The sequence below is a fragment of the Microtus ochrogaster genome, linkage group LG9 (assembly GCF_000317375.1).
Source record: "Microtus ochrogaster isolate Prairie Vole_2 linkage group LG9, MicOch1.0, whole genome shotgun sequence".
Classification (NCBI taxonomy): domain Eukaryota; kingdom Metazoa; phylum Chordata; class Mammalia; order Rodentia; family Cricetidae; genus Microtus; species Microtus ochrogaster.
Window position 1 is genome coordinate 14,765,412 of NC_022034.1, and position 14,342 is coordinate 14,779,753.

Consider the following 14,342-nt stretch of genomic DNA (forward strand, 5'->3'; position numbering starts at 1 on the left):
GTGTCTTCAGAATCTGAGATTCTTTCTTCTATCTCTTGTATTCTATTGATTATGCTTGTTTCTGTATTCTCTGCTTGTTGACCTAGATTTTCCATATCCAGCTGGTCCTCAGTTTGTGTTTTCTTCCTTGCTTCCATTTCAGTTTTCAATTCTTGAACTGTTTCCATTACCTGTTTGATCATTTTTTTCTTGGTTTCCCCGGGTATCATTAACGCATTTACTCATTTCATCAAACTTTTTGTTATACTTCTCATCCATTTCTATAAGGGTGTTGTTTAAGGGACTCTATTGCTTTCATAAAGTCAGTTTTTCCCACTTATTCTGTGTTAGGGTGTTCAAATACTTCTGTTGTAAGATCATTGGGTTCTGGTGTTTTCATGTTGTTTTTCAGATTGTTGGGTGAATTCTTGCCTTGGCGCCTGCCCATCTCCTCCTATCGATGCTATCTAATGGGTCTTTTAAAACAGGAACAGGTTTTCCTGCTGGCCAGGGGCCCCACTTACAAAATGCCTTCTCTCCGTTTCCTGGGTCCCACCGCTGGCCAAGATCTCTTTCACCACTCAGAGGGTCTTCAGGACCAGGACCAGGCTCCCCATTCACCAGGGACCTCGCCAACATAAGGCTTACCCCTCTGCAGGCCAGCCACCAAAACAGAGGAACTCCCGCTGCCCTCTGCCCCTAGCTCCCTATCCAGCACCCAAACAGGCTAAACTGGATGATCCTGTGGCCCCGTGGAAGGGAGGGGGAGTGAAGGAGGCCCCTGGGCACAAGCTGGGATATGCCAGGGAGAGAGAGGTTGCAGCAGGGGAGGAGCAGCCCCAGCAGAGGGTACCAGCCCTCTCAGGCTAACCCGGGGGTCATGGGGGTCAGGGAATGCCCCCGCTCTGTTTCCTGTGTCCCACAGCGGGCCAAGAACACTCTCCCCACTCAGGGTGGTCTTCAGGGACAGGACCAGGCTCCCCGTTCACCCGTGGATCTCACCAATAAAAGGTCTACCACTCTGCAGGCCAGGCCCCCCAAAACCTACTTGATTTAGTTGCAGTGTGGTGATCTGCTCTCTGTGTGGGCTTCACTGTTTCATGCTTGGACTATCCCGCATCCGCTGCGTCTGTGCACGGGTGTCCGCTGCGTGCGTCTGTGTGCTGGTGACATTCTTTTCTTGAAGCCAGTGCTGCCAAGGCTCCCTTCCAGGGCTGTGGGAAGATATTGAGGGAATGTTGGTAGATGCAGTGCCCGTCAGAGAAGGAAAACAGCGCATGGCATCTGCTCCACTTGCAGCGGCAGAGTCTGGAGACTTGTCCCTTGGCATGATGCTCTCCTTATGTGCTCGGTCAGAAGCACTTTTAGGTTCAAATTAGCTGTCTAGATTTGTTTTTATTTGAGGAATTGAAGTCTGCATAATTCAAGCCTTGCTGTGTTGTTGGATTGCCTACTTACCACATAAAGAATGAGTATAAGAGCCTTTTGATCTCTAGGCATCAGGTGTTACTTATTAAATATTATTTTTTAGGATATTCAGTGTGTACATATCACTATCTTCTTGGCCTTGTTGGTGACAGCTGTCTTCCATGGTTTTTCTTTTCTTGAGCACTAGAACATTGCATGTGAAACTTTAAGTGCTTTTTTTTCCCCTAGTACTTTCCAAATGTTTTAAATCTGAAGATTAAAATGATCCCCCTTAGGATATTATTTGGACTTTTTGACTCTCTAAGAGGTTTCTTTTTCAAACCTGGGTATAAAATCTGGTGCATGAATTTATCTCCCGTCTTCTGAAGCCAGCTTTTATGTTTTAAATAGAAAACAAACAGCCACATTCTAGAAAGCACAAGCAAGACCAAAAATAAGATAGTGGGGGAGGCAGAGTTGAAAATACAGCATTTCAAGAGATAATCTGCATACAGTGTTCTCGACAGGCAAATTCTGGGCCTCCGGGAGCTGTCCTGTACTGCCAGGAGCAGACAATAGGATAGCACGTAGGAGGAGAAAGCCACACATTCATTCTGCACAGTCTTGGGAAGGAGAGAACTTCTAAGCATTAGTTAAAATGCTGGTATGATCCAATCTTGCTATAAGGGACCTATGTTGTAGTTACCTTTTCTTTAGATCTATATATTTCATTTCATATCTATGAGTGTTTTGCATGCACATATGTGTGTGTGTGCCACACGTGCCTGGTGCTGCAGAGATCAGAAGGTTTTCTGGTGCAGGAGAGCCTGGAACTGGAGTTACAGATGGCTGTGAGTCACCTTGTGGGTGCTGGGAATTGAATCTAGGTGCCCTCTAAAAGCAACAAGTGCTCTTAACCACTGAGCAAACCTCCAGCCCCAAAGACCTTGGAGATATGCATTCCATCCCTTTTTGATTCTAACTGGCTCAAATCTGGAGAAAGTTTACTAGTCTTTGACACATTCTGAGTTAGTCTAGCTGACATCTTGTTTCTAGATGTCAGTTATTTCCGGTTCCTTTCTATTCACCCTGTGGTGTAGTGGTGCTTACCAGCCCTGATTTGAGGTGTACTTCATTCGAACGAAGCTGGATTGCTTTTCTATGCTCTTTGATTAGGGTATGCCCCAGAGTTAGTCAGTGAGGCTTTGTGACTAGTCTCAGTTTTCTAGTTGTCATTCAAGTCCTTTTGTTCTCCTGAGAATCCAGTCCGGTTAATTTTACCAATAGGGGGTCCAACCCTGCTACTGAAAGTATAGTCAGTGGACCTATGAACTCGCCACAAATCTAGAAGGTCTAGAAGGGCTGGGGAAATAAGTGTACAAATACAAAGACCTGGACTTGATCCCTAGTGTCTGTGTTAACATTCATTTGTACTGGTTTGTTTGTAGTCCCGATGCTGAAGAGGTAGAGAGGTGTCCTGGAACTCACCAGCCACCCTAGGCTACCCCATGGGTCTCAGATCCCTATGAGAAACTTGGAATCTAAAACCAAAATGGATGTGGCCTAAGGAATGACAATCAAGATTGACACCTGGCCTCTATATGCAGGCATGCAAATGTGCATGTGCACCAGTTTATGCAGGAACACGTACATGTGCATGCACACACAATACACATATACACATGCATTCATCTACACACACGTGCACATCCACATCCACTCATTCATACACATACATAGGCACACACTCATGTGCATGCTGGTGTACATGCGTACACACACACACACGCACACTTAGATCAGCACCATCCCAGATGGACTGAAGCAGAACCTGCATTTTTCTAAGTTCCCTGGGAGACTGTTTCCTTGTTCAAATTTGTGAAGAATGGTCTAGAAACACATGGGCCTCCACATAATGGAGCTTTTATTTTTAGTGCCCACCACTAATTGGCAGCGGAGAGAAAAAAAATCACTGACTGTTTTTCAAGACTCTCTACTTTCCTTGTTTATAAGATAAGGCTTCCAACCTTGACAAATACCAGAGAGATGAAGGGCAATAGACCATCAGGTGCTCATGTGTCAGTGGGAATTAAAGTCCTGTCCCACAGGGAAGATGTGATACACACACGAGAAGGGACACTTCACTGTCAGACAGAATTCACTTGTTTTGTCTCGGGAGATAAGGGAGGTGGGAATAACTCACATGGCTTCTGTTTCCAATGGGGGAGAGATGAGGGATCGCTGCTGCCAACCCTCTCAATCTGGTAAGATGAGAAAGATAAATTCGTGCTTTCTAGAATGAAAATATAATTCAGAAAAGAACTGCATGTATACAGAAAGGGATGTTAAATTTATTTCACTACAAGGCTAACCTAGAAAGGTGGAAAGATGCTCGGTGGTTCAGAATACCCCTTGTTGCTTTTGCAGAGGACCTCGGTAGGCTTTCAGCATCAACATGGGGGCTCACAACTCTCTGCAACTCCAGATCCAGAGGATCTGATGCCTCTTCTGACTAATGCTGGCACCAGGCATACATGCACATGGTGCATATACAGACATGCAGGAAAAACACTCACACCCACAGAATAAAATAAATATTAGGAAGATATTGAAAGGCTAATCCAGAGAGGCTTACCTGGCAGGGCCCGAGCTCCTATAGCAACCCATCACGGTACAGCTATGCTTGGAGAGGGTGGACCAACAGCACTAGAGCAGATACACCACGCAGACGACTCCTCTCTCCTCTATTTCATGGTCAGGGGCAAGCTGTATTGTCATACATGTGTAGCTTGGGATCCCCCTTTATCCAATGTTTCCATTATCACCTGCTTTTGTTATTACTAGATGTTCATTTTATGGTCCCGCAATGACCTAAGCACCAGCCACTAACAGCAGGAGAAACAATACATATCCCCTGTCTTGGTGTGGACGTGGATGAGTCACAGACAGGTCCCCTGGGTGTCTGGTAACACGCCGCACCTCTCCTGGAACAGGACTCAGTAGAAAGTCACTGGAGCATTTTCTTTACTCCTGACAGTACTGTCTGCTCGTTCATTTTCTGTGAGTTTGTGGAGTATTTGAGAATTGTATTATTAGAGTCTGACATTAGTCTTTCAGGTTCTGGTTTCTGCTGAGGGAGAAGAACCAGATGACTGATTTGTTTTTGTTTGTCAGCTGGTCTTTAACTGGACACACCCAGTCCATACTGGGATGGGATCTTGCTCCTGGATGGGCTGAAGCAAAAGTCCTTATTTTTCAGGCATTGCAGATGGCTTACAGAGAACTGAGTATTATTTTTTACGCACACACACACAAGCACACACATACATACACATGTATGCATGTACATGCACACATCTCTGTGCTTGTACACACACAGAGACATGCATGCATACACATGCACACTCACACACACACCCATGCACACACACGTACAACATGTGCACACACACACATGCACACAGACATGCATACACAATGCACACTCAATACACCCTCACCCATGCACATGCATGCACACACGTACAACATGTGCACACACACATGCACACAGACATGCATACACAATGCACACTCAATACACGCTCACAATGCACATGCATGCATGCACACACACTCACACACATGCCCATTCTCACACACACACAAAACATGTGTGCACACTCATGCACACAGACATGCACGCACACACAAGCTAATTAATATCTTCATGACTAGCAACCCAAAGTTTAAACTAGGTAAAGAGGAAACTCTGTATGCGTCAGTGAGGGAGTGTCCAGATATAACTTCTGATATTTTTAATATAAACATTATTTATTTTACATCTGTATATTAAACATAATAAAAATTATCCAAAAGAAGAAATCCTATTTATTTTTTTTTAATTTGGAGAACATTCTCTGTGCTTTCTCATCCCAAACCTTTAAGTTTATTTTTATCTTGACTGATTTATTATCTGTTGAGCCAGATGAATTATCTTGCTATAGTTTTACCCTGGCATAATTATACATGTAATGTATTAGTGAAAAACAAATTACGCTTCTATCTCTGTCTTTAGTAACTACTGCTTGGTGCGCACGAGGCATCTCAGTGAATCAGTTCTTTATTTAGCTTTTTCATACATTTGTTTATTTCTTAAAACTTGTTCTGTGGATGTTACTTATGAAATAAATACAGTGAGGATTTTTTAGATACAGTGTTACATGTTTGACTGTGAAAAAGAGGACATAGTGGGTTATGTGTCCATATGCTTGTGACAAATTCTCAGTGCTAATGGGTCTTTATGAACTGTTTGTCTTTGCCTCTGTTTCTGTGAAATAAGATCTTGTACAGAGCCCCGGCTGACCTTGAATTGGATAGCTTCCTCTCTCTACTTCCCAACTGCTAGGATCACAGGGTCTGACTCCATTTGTTGTTGTTGCTTTTGAAAGACTTTATTCTAGGACTTGGGGTTTCTCTGTGAACATGGCCCCTGCTATCATAATGCCTTCTAAGAGCCCACTTTAGCTTTTTCTGCTGTAGTGACATACTTCACACAGCCTCAGATTTATCGCTGGTGGGCTGTAGTTTGCTCGCAGAGCTGGGCAGCTATCCCCACAGCATGACTCGAGAACATTCAGCCCCACAGAAAAAAGACCCTATGCATGGCAGGCGTTCCTCACTCCTTTCTGTGCCCTTGGCTTCCTGGGAGCTTTCTGTCTCCATGAGTTCACTTGTTCTGGATATCTCATATGATAGAACCTGTGGTCTTTTGTGAATGTCTTCTTTTTTAAATAATTAGGATCCCGAGTTGAATCCGGGTTGTAATGTGGTGGGTGATTTAACACTTCATTTTATTAAGTTGCTGGTGAGGGCTCTAGCGTGTGCATGCCACATTCCCTTCATCTGCTCAAGCACTGATAAAACTTTATGTTCATCTCCTTTTTTTCTTCTGAGTTATGCTGTTATGAGTAGCCATGTACAACTGATGTGAGAACGTGTTTCTCTTTCTCTTTAATATAAATGCAGAGTTGGAACTGCAGGGTGCTATTGTCATTGTAACATCTTGAGGACCATCAATCTGCTTTCTACAATGGTGGCTCGCTTTTCATTTCTACTGGTGGTAAAGGAGAGCCTCCGTCTCTCCTCATCCTTGACTACTCTTAATGACTGTCTGTCTTCTTTATATTAGCCATCCAGACAAGTATGGCCCAGCATCCCTTAGGCTTTGGGTTTTCATTTCCCTAGTGATTAACAATGAGAATTTCTTTTCTTGAGTTGATTGACATAAATTGACTTTTTGGTGGTTGCACAATGTACAAAGTCAAAGGTCTATTTTCAGATATATTTTTACACAGTTTCCTCCCTTTTTTGATACCATTGGATTAGGAGACAAAGTAGTTGCTCTGGGTCAGGAGTGGTGGTGCACACCTTTAATCTCAGTACTCAGGAGGTAGAAATAATTGGATCTCTGTGAATTCTGGGACAATCTGGTTGATATTGACATCGCCAGTTCCAGCTTGCTGAGGCTACACAGTGAAACACTGTCTCAAACAAAAGAAAAAGTGCTGTTCTGGCTAACACTATAAGCCAATTGTTAGAAAGATTATGTTTTAGGCAAGTATTGAGGATAACTCATAACGGCTGCCTGAGGTGAATGAGCAGAAACTCATGTTTAAGGATTTCTAGTCACAGAAGAGTAACTATGATGTGAGCAGAGTCCCTGGGTTCTGGTACTCCTCTGCTGTCCTATGCATCTATCTCAGACCCCATTTTGTTCAGTGCCCCTGTGTGATCATACTGTCAATATGGCTTTCTCTGAATTTTCTTTCTCAGCACAGGAGGGGAGACCTAAACACTGAAAGCTTCGTGAGGGAAAGAAACCTCATTTTGTTTATTTATCAAAATACTTTTCAGGAAACAAAGGAACAAGGAATTGAAATGCTCTATGAGAAACAGAAGCCACACAGAGTCAATATTTCCTTCAGGTGCTGCTGCTGTCATTTAAGGTCCCCATGGTTACCTACGATTGAAAGTCATACTCACTGTAGCCTCACAAGGGGAATACACTGGCTCCTTAGGTCTAGAGGCTCCTAGACACTGGATCCATTCTGATTCTTGGGATGACTCCTGGAAACTTTTAGCTCATAGATTTACTTTTTTATTTTTTTAAGTAGAAAGCATCCCTGACACCCCAAACAAATGTTCTAGGACTGAGTCTTTGTGGTGCCCACTGGCCTACCTGGTCCATGTGTCTACCCCTTAGTGGTCTTCAGAGGCACATTGCTCTCTAGATTCTGGTGGGCTGAGGCCAGATAGTTAAAGGGGGGGGGGTAATATAGTATGGGGCGGGGTGGGAAATGCTGTCTTCTACCACCAGTGAATAGGGAGACTTCTTCCTCAGAAAACACTGGGAGGCACCAGGAAATAGGTGTTCAGACTTTGTGATAAACATTAGCTTGCAGGGCTTGCCTGTCAGATAACTAACTTGAAATATCACAGGTTCAGAAATGGACAAGGATTTTGAACCCAGATGAATTATCTCCTAGCCTAACTCCGAGCCTGATTTGGATGTGAGATGGATCTTGGAGTTGCTATTGAAATGATTTAAGATTTTAGGAGGTATTGAAATGAGATGTGTGGGATTTGTGTGAGAGAAAAATGTAAATTTTAAGGGGCTAGAAGTGGATTGAAATGTCTCCCACAAAATCTTGTAAAATTGAAGTACTATACTGTACTCTCAAAGTCTTCAAGCAATAGGTCAGTATGTGGCCTTACGAGGACATGCTACAGTTATGCATTAATAGGTGGTTCGTGGTTTCCTGAGTATCAAAATAGTGTTGTACGAGTGGCCCGACAACAGAGCATCACTGCTTTGCATGTCTGGAGACGGGCAGTCTGAGAGGAAGGTCTAAACAGGACTGCTTGAGGAACACATTGTCTCATGTCCGTCAATGCTTTGGTTTTAACTGGATTTGTGGACACTGTTCTCTTTTAAATAGAAGAAACAAAAGTATCCGAAGATGATGAGATGGAGAAACTCTATAAATCGTTGGAGCAAGCAAGCCTATCTCCTCTCGGAGACCGAAGGCCTTCAACCAAGAAGGAACTGAGAAAGTCTTTTGTCAAGCGGTGCAAAAACCCATCCGTAAATGAGAAACTCCACAAGATCAGAACCTTGAATAGCACATTAAAGGTAAGGCAGTCTCGAACTGTGAAGCCTGGGGGGCAGGAGGGAAGGCAGGCAGAGAATGGCTGGCTGCAAAAAGATTCATAGCCAGCTCAGAGTGCTTCTGTGGGAGGAGGAAAGAGCAGAGCGGGTAGCATCCTCATAGTGGGATGACTCTGGCCTTTGAGAAGCTCTGGGTCGCTCACACAGCAGCATCTGTACATAACAGGCTTCAATTTTACATACAGTCTGTTCAGAGTTTGGATTCCCAAATCACAGATGGCAAGGACTGTGTGTAATTTGGTTCTGTAATTTTGTGTCTAGCACAATACTTGGCTCTAAAAACTTTTTATTGTTTGAGAATTTCATACATGTATGTAATATATCTTGATCAAAATCCACCCCATTTCCTCCCTTCTTCCTTTCCCACCACTGCTTCCCCCACTCAACTTTGTGTGCTCTCTCTATTTCTTGTTTTAAAACCCAGCAAGTGTACTTAGTGCTGCCGGTATGTGCATGGGGCAGGACCATCATCTGGAGCACAGGCCCATATCCCTGAAGTAAACTTACTCTCCCTCCCCCTTCAGCAGTCAGTCTTTTCAGCTAGGGATGGCACGTATGAGCCCCCTTCTGGGTCCATAATGGGATCTGGGCTGAGCTTGATCTTGTTTGGGTCTTATGCATACAGTTCAGTCACTGTTAGCTTATGTGTTCATGTCCAGAAAGTACTATCCCTCTGCAGACATCCACCATCACTGGCTCTTATGATCTTTTGCTGTTTAGCAACATAGAACATCCTTTGGCAAGGATTTCCCCTGACTCCATGTGTGCTACTTGATCTTCTTCTTCTCCCTCTCCTCTCTCTCTCTCTCTCTCTCTCTCTCTCTCTCTCTCTCTCTCTCTCTCTTTCTCTCCCTTTCTCTCTTCTTTCTTTTGTGACAGGTTTTCTCTGTGTAACCCTGGCTATCCTGGAACTTATTCTATAAGACCAGACTGCCTTGAACTCAGAGATTTGCCTGCCTCTGCCACCCCCGCCCCAGTTCTGGGATTAAAGGCATGAGCCACTGCTGCTTGGCCACGGGACTATTTCCTAATTGCCAGCTGTAGACACCACAGCCAAGAAGCATGGTGAGAACCAGGCAGTGGAAGGCACACATTCTGTGGTACTAAACCAACAGATGTTGTCACATGGGAATAGGGGACAGGCTGCAGGACTGCACAGAAGCTATTTCCAGAGCTTCCCCTAACAAAGGCTTGCTCACAATAGGAGCATCTTACTTTTACATTTAGACTAAATACCGGCAGGCAGAGGGCAGGGCACTCTGTAGTCATCTTAAATTATCAGAAGATTCATAGGCTATGAAAAGCCTCACTGGGGCCTGCGATTTAATTTTGAAGTGTGCATGTCTTTTCATGTTAAAAATTTTGAGTTCCCTTTCCAGGAATAAATGTCACCAATCATGAGTATAATACTGAGATAGCTGAATGGGTTATTAGTAGTAAGATGTTCTAGTTATTCAAGAGAAAAACCAAGCACCACAAAAGGCTGCAAAACATGATGTTGGAAAGGACAAGGAGAAGAATGTTTTAGTTCTACGAAGGGACACCTCGCCTCGTTCAGAGCAATTCTCTAATAGTTAATGATGAAAAGCCTTCACTAGCACTCATTTCATGGTGTGTGCAGAGCTGACGAATGTGGTGGGTTCTTCAGTGTAATCTGGAAGAGAAAGTTGGGATTTTACCATCTTGTAGGATGAATGACTTCATTATTGGAGAGTAATATTTCCCGCATGTTACTGTGTACCAGATACTAGCCTAGGTCACTGTGACCATGGAGTGGGATGCTCAGGACAATGGAGACAGGAAAACAGATGGCTAAAATGCAGCACAGTAAGTAATGTCGTGGGTACAAGCTTTGAAAGCCTTAATGACCCAGAGGACTGAACTGACTGACCGTCTAGGCTCATTATGTTTAGCAGGCAGCTGGTCAATCAGTAAGAAGTTTAGAATATGGGTAAAATGAGGGAAAGACCTTCAGGGAGGTGACCATCTACTGAGGGATGATCTGTTTGGTTCAGGTTGGGACCAGCAGGAAGCAGAAGCCAGTGGGGATATGGGTAGCTCAGGACATGATGGAAGAATACTGCCACTCCAGATTTCATAGAGCAACAGACTGAAGATTCTAGACTTTGACAACACATTCTGTGCTCTAACAAAAGGATCAAAGGCATTTACCAACCTCCCTGGTTTCCTATGAATTCTTGTTCTTCATAGTTAGGCCATGTGATGGATGACCTCAGTGACTTCTTTTCTCCCAGTAAATTAGGTCTCATGGTTAACGAATGGCCCTGAAGCTTGAGAGCTTCAAGCAAAAAGCATTTATTCTACTAGAATTTCTGTGGATCTATGGTCTGGACATGGCTTGGGTATGGGATTCTGTAGTAGGAGCGGTGGGCCGCTTCCCTCCACCCTGCTCCCCGCATGGCTAGCTTTACCCGGAATAATTACACCGAAACTGTATTCTTTTAAACACTGCTTGGCCCATTAGCTCTAGCCTCTTACTGGCTAACTCTCACATCTTGATTAACCCATATCAAATAATCGGTGTAGCACCACGAGGTTGTGGTTTACCAGTAAGATCTTAACCTGCATCCATCTTGGAGAGGAGAGCTATGGCGACTCTGCCTCACTTCCCTTCTTCCCAGCATTCTGTTCTGTCTACTCCCCCTACCTAATTTTCTGTCCTATCAAAGGCCAAGCAGTTTTCTTTATTAGTTAACCAATGAAAGCAACAGATAGACCTCCAACAGGATTCTATCATTAACTCTTGTGAAAGTGTGTTATCAAGGCTGGTCATTTCTCCACTGGGGGATGTCTGCTTCTCAGTCCCCATGCTAGAATTGGCAGCTTCCAGTTTCTTATAGCCTATGGCTCTGAGCAAGTCTGATGCTGTCTTTCTGATGAGTGGAGGTTGACCTCAGGTTATTGTTAAGTAGACTATGTGGGGCGGCTCACAGTTGAGAAGCTGACCTATCCCAGCAAGTGAGACTATGAAGGGATGGTCACTGGGGACAAGGAAGAGAGTGGAACCTGAGCTAGATAGAGGTGGGGTCAGAGAGGACTTACAAAGTAGAAGAAATAACATGGTGCATGAGCATCAGTGAGGATGCCCCCCAGTGGAGAGGGGAGATTGCTGAGTCATAGGAGAGTGTCCAGAGTATGAGAGCAGAAGTCCTGGTGCCCGAGGGGAGAGAGCAGCCTGTGCCCAGAGCACAGATCTTTCATCTGCACAAACAGGAAGGAAGGCAGTGTGTGTTCTTGTTGGTGTGGGCAGTGGGTACGAGAAGTTTGGAAATGCTTTTCTAGTTGCTTTCATTTCTTCCAAAAGTACAGAACAAAGTTATCAGCAATGAGTGATAAGGAGGAGGTTTGATTTTCTTTTTTTTCTTTTTTTTTTAAATTTTTTTTATTTTTTTGGTTTTTCGAGACAAGGTTTCTCTGTGGCTTTGGAGCCTGTCCTGGCACTAGCTCTTGTAGACCAGGCTGGCCTCAAACTCACAGAGATCCGCCTGCCTCTGCCTCCCGAGTGCTGGGATTAAAGGCGTGCGCCACCACCGCCCAGCTAAGGAGGAGGTTTGAAATACAATGAAAAGAGCTTTCTTCTTTTCTAATTGTTGTGTGTGAGAACATGTTTGTGTGTTTGAGTGTAGGAGTGTGTGTTCAGCAATGTCTAGGTAGAGGCCAGAGAACCTGTTTGAGACAGGTCTCTGCTCATTTTTGTCTCTTCTGGCTAGCTGGCCTGCTGGCTTCCGGGGACTCACTGTCGGAATACCAGTGTTATGGTTACATGCTCCCATGTATGGCTCTACGTGGGCCTCAGGGTCCAAACTCAGGTCTTTATGCTTTTGTGACTGGCATAGGTTTCCTTACACGCTGAGCCTTCTTCCAGCTCAAGGGAGTTTTAAATATTCCTTTAGAAAGGTGGAAAGAGAAAGAAGGTTGAGCGTGATTCTTGGTTGACTCTTGGTGACTGTCCTTTCAATCCTCTCTCCTTGGAGATTAGCAGTAGAGGTATGGAGGACCGCTTTATTATTATTAAGACATATTAATTAACACCTCATGATTCTGTACTATGTTATATTCTTCACATCTATACACTATGCATTCACCATGGGCGTCACCTTTCTGCTCTTGTTTCCTGATGGCCCTTCTGTTCCCAGTCCTTAGCAATTGCTCGTTTACTTTCATGTTGGTTTCTTAAAGGTTTTTCCATCTGAGGGAGATCATGGGATGGTTGTGTTTATTTGGTTTGTTTTCATTTAACCCAATGCCTTCTAGTCCCATGCCTCAAATGATACTATCCCATTCTTCATTATGGCTGAACATAGTCAGGCATTCAATAAGTATTAAGAGAGTGTGTACTGTGTGTCAGTCATTCTTTCATGCATGGGAGATCAGTGGTCCCTTCAGACAAACATGTTGGTCCTCATGGGGCTTTCAGTTCAGAAGAGGAAGACAGAAGTGTGACCCCACTGACATTTTAGAATGAAAATGATGATTGATGGTCTTGAACTTGAGATGAGAGCAGTGACATGACTATGAGTGACATTTGAGTTGTACATATGCTTCCATGGGCATGGGCAGAGATGGGTCCAATGGTGGAATGGAACTTACTGTCAACATGCCACTTGGCATTGTGTTATGAGCCAAGACTATAAGAATGGAGGAAATGTATTTTTGGTCATCTTTTTTAGGCTTCATTAGTGAATTAACCAATTGTGTGTGTGCATGGTTCCTGCATACACATGTGGAGGCCAGAGGAAGAGGTGAAATGTTCTCATCTACCTGTTTCCCACTTTTTCCCCGGAGTTGAGGCCATTCATTGAATCAGAAGGGACCTTTCTGTGAGGCTGACTGTTCCAGGAGCCCTCTGGATCCCCCTGTTTCTGCCCCCACTGAAGTTCTGAAATTACAGGCACACACAACTATCCTGGCCTTTTATGTGGGTGTAAGTGGTTCAAACTCTGAGTGTCCTAGTTAGGGCTACTTTTGCTGTGATGAAACACTATGATATCAATTGAGGCTCCCTCCTTTTCTGATAACTCTACTTTGCATCAAATTGTCATAAAACTAGCTAATGCACAAACACTCAGGATTGCACAGCAAGGTGCCATTACCGATAGCACCATCCCTCCAGTCTCTTTTAGGCTTTGGGGGCAGATGTCTAGGGGACAGTGAATGCTGAGCTCTGCATTGGATGGCAGGAGAACATGAACATAAGACTGTGTGGTTCAAGCTGGGGGCTCCCAGTTTTCCACTGATCACGCTAGCTGGCACTAAGTCTAAGCTAAGGAAGGTGTTCCAGAGAGCTGAGCCTTCAGGAGGTGTGAACCAGCATTGTGAGGGTGAGCAAATTCGGGGCAGGCACTGGGCCTGTGTGACTTATTGGACTGCACATGCCCAGTTAGCACCATGGTTGCAGAAATGGAAAAAAAGCCATTTGGGATCAAATTATTCTAAGAATGCAGTGTTAGGCCCAATCCTCTGCTCAGGCTTCCTCTTGCAGATACCAACAGACACTCTACCCAGACATACCGACAGACATTCTACCCAGACATTGTGAGGCCCTGGCTAACAGACAGGATATCTTACCTGAGAAACGAATTAACATTGAAGTGGGCATTAACAATATTGGTATTGGTGCTATACACATGCTCTTTATTGATCCTGATCATAATTTTACTCTATTCTCTTACTTAAAATGTGAATGACTGATTGCCAGTGAAATGAGGACACAGCACTGATCTTT

The 14,342-nt window shown here is 44.2% G+C and overlaps 1 protein-coding gene across 7 annotated transcripts in view; it reads left to right on the forward strand.

The window, feature by feature from the left end:
• Window positions 1–14,342, forward strand: part of Ipcef1 (interaction protein for cytohesin exchange factors 1) — a 77,520-nt gene that overhangs the window by 57,249 nt on the left and 5,929 nt on the right. For all 7 annotated transcript variants that reach the window (XM_026787460.1, XM_005363419.3, XM_026787463.1 and 4 more), the window contains one exon: window positions 8,367–8,560. In XM_026787460.1, coding sequence (XP_026643261.1) covers window positions 8,367–8,560 — 194 coding nt within the window. The remainder of the gene's footprint in view (window positions 1–8,366; window positions 8,561–14,342) is intronic.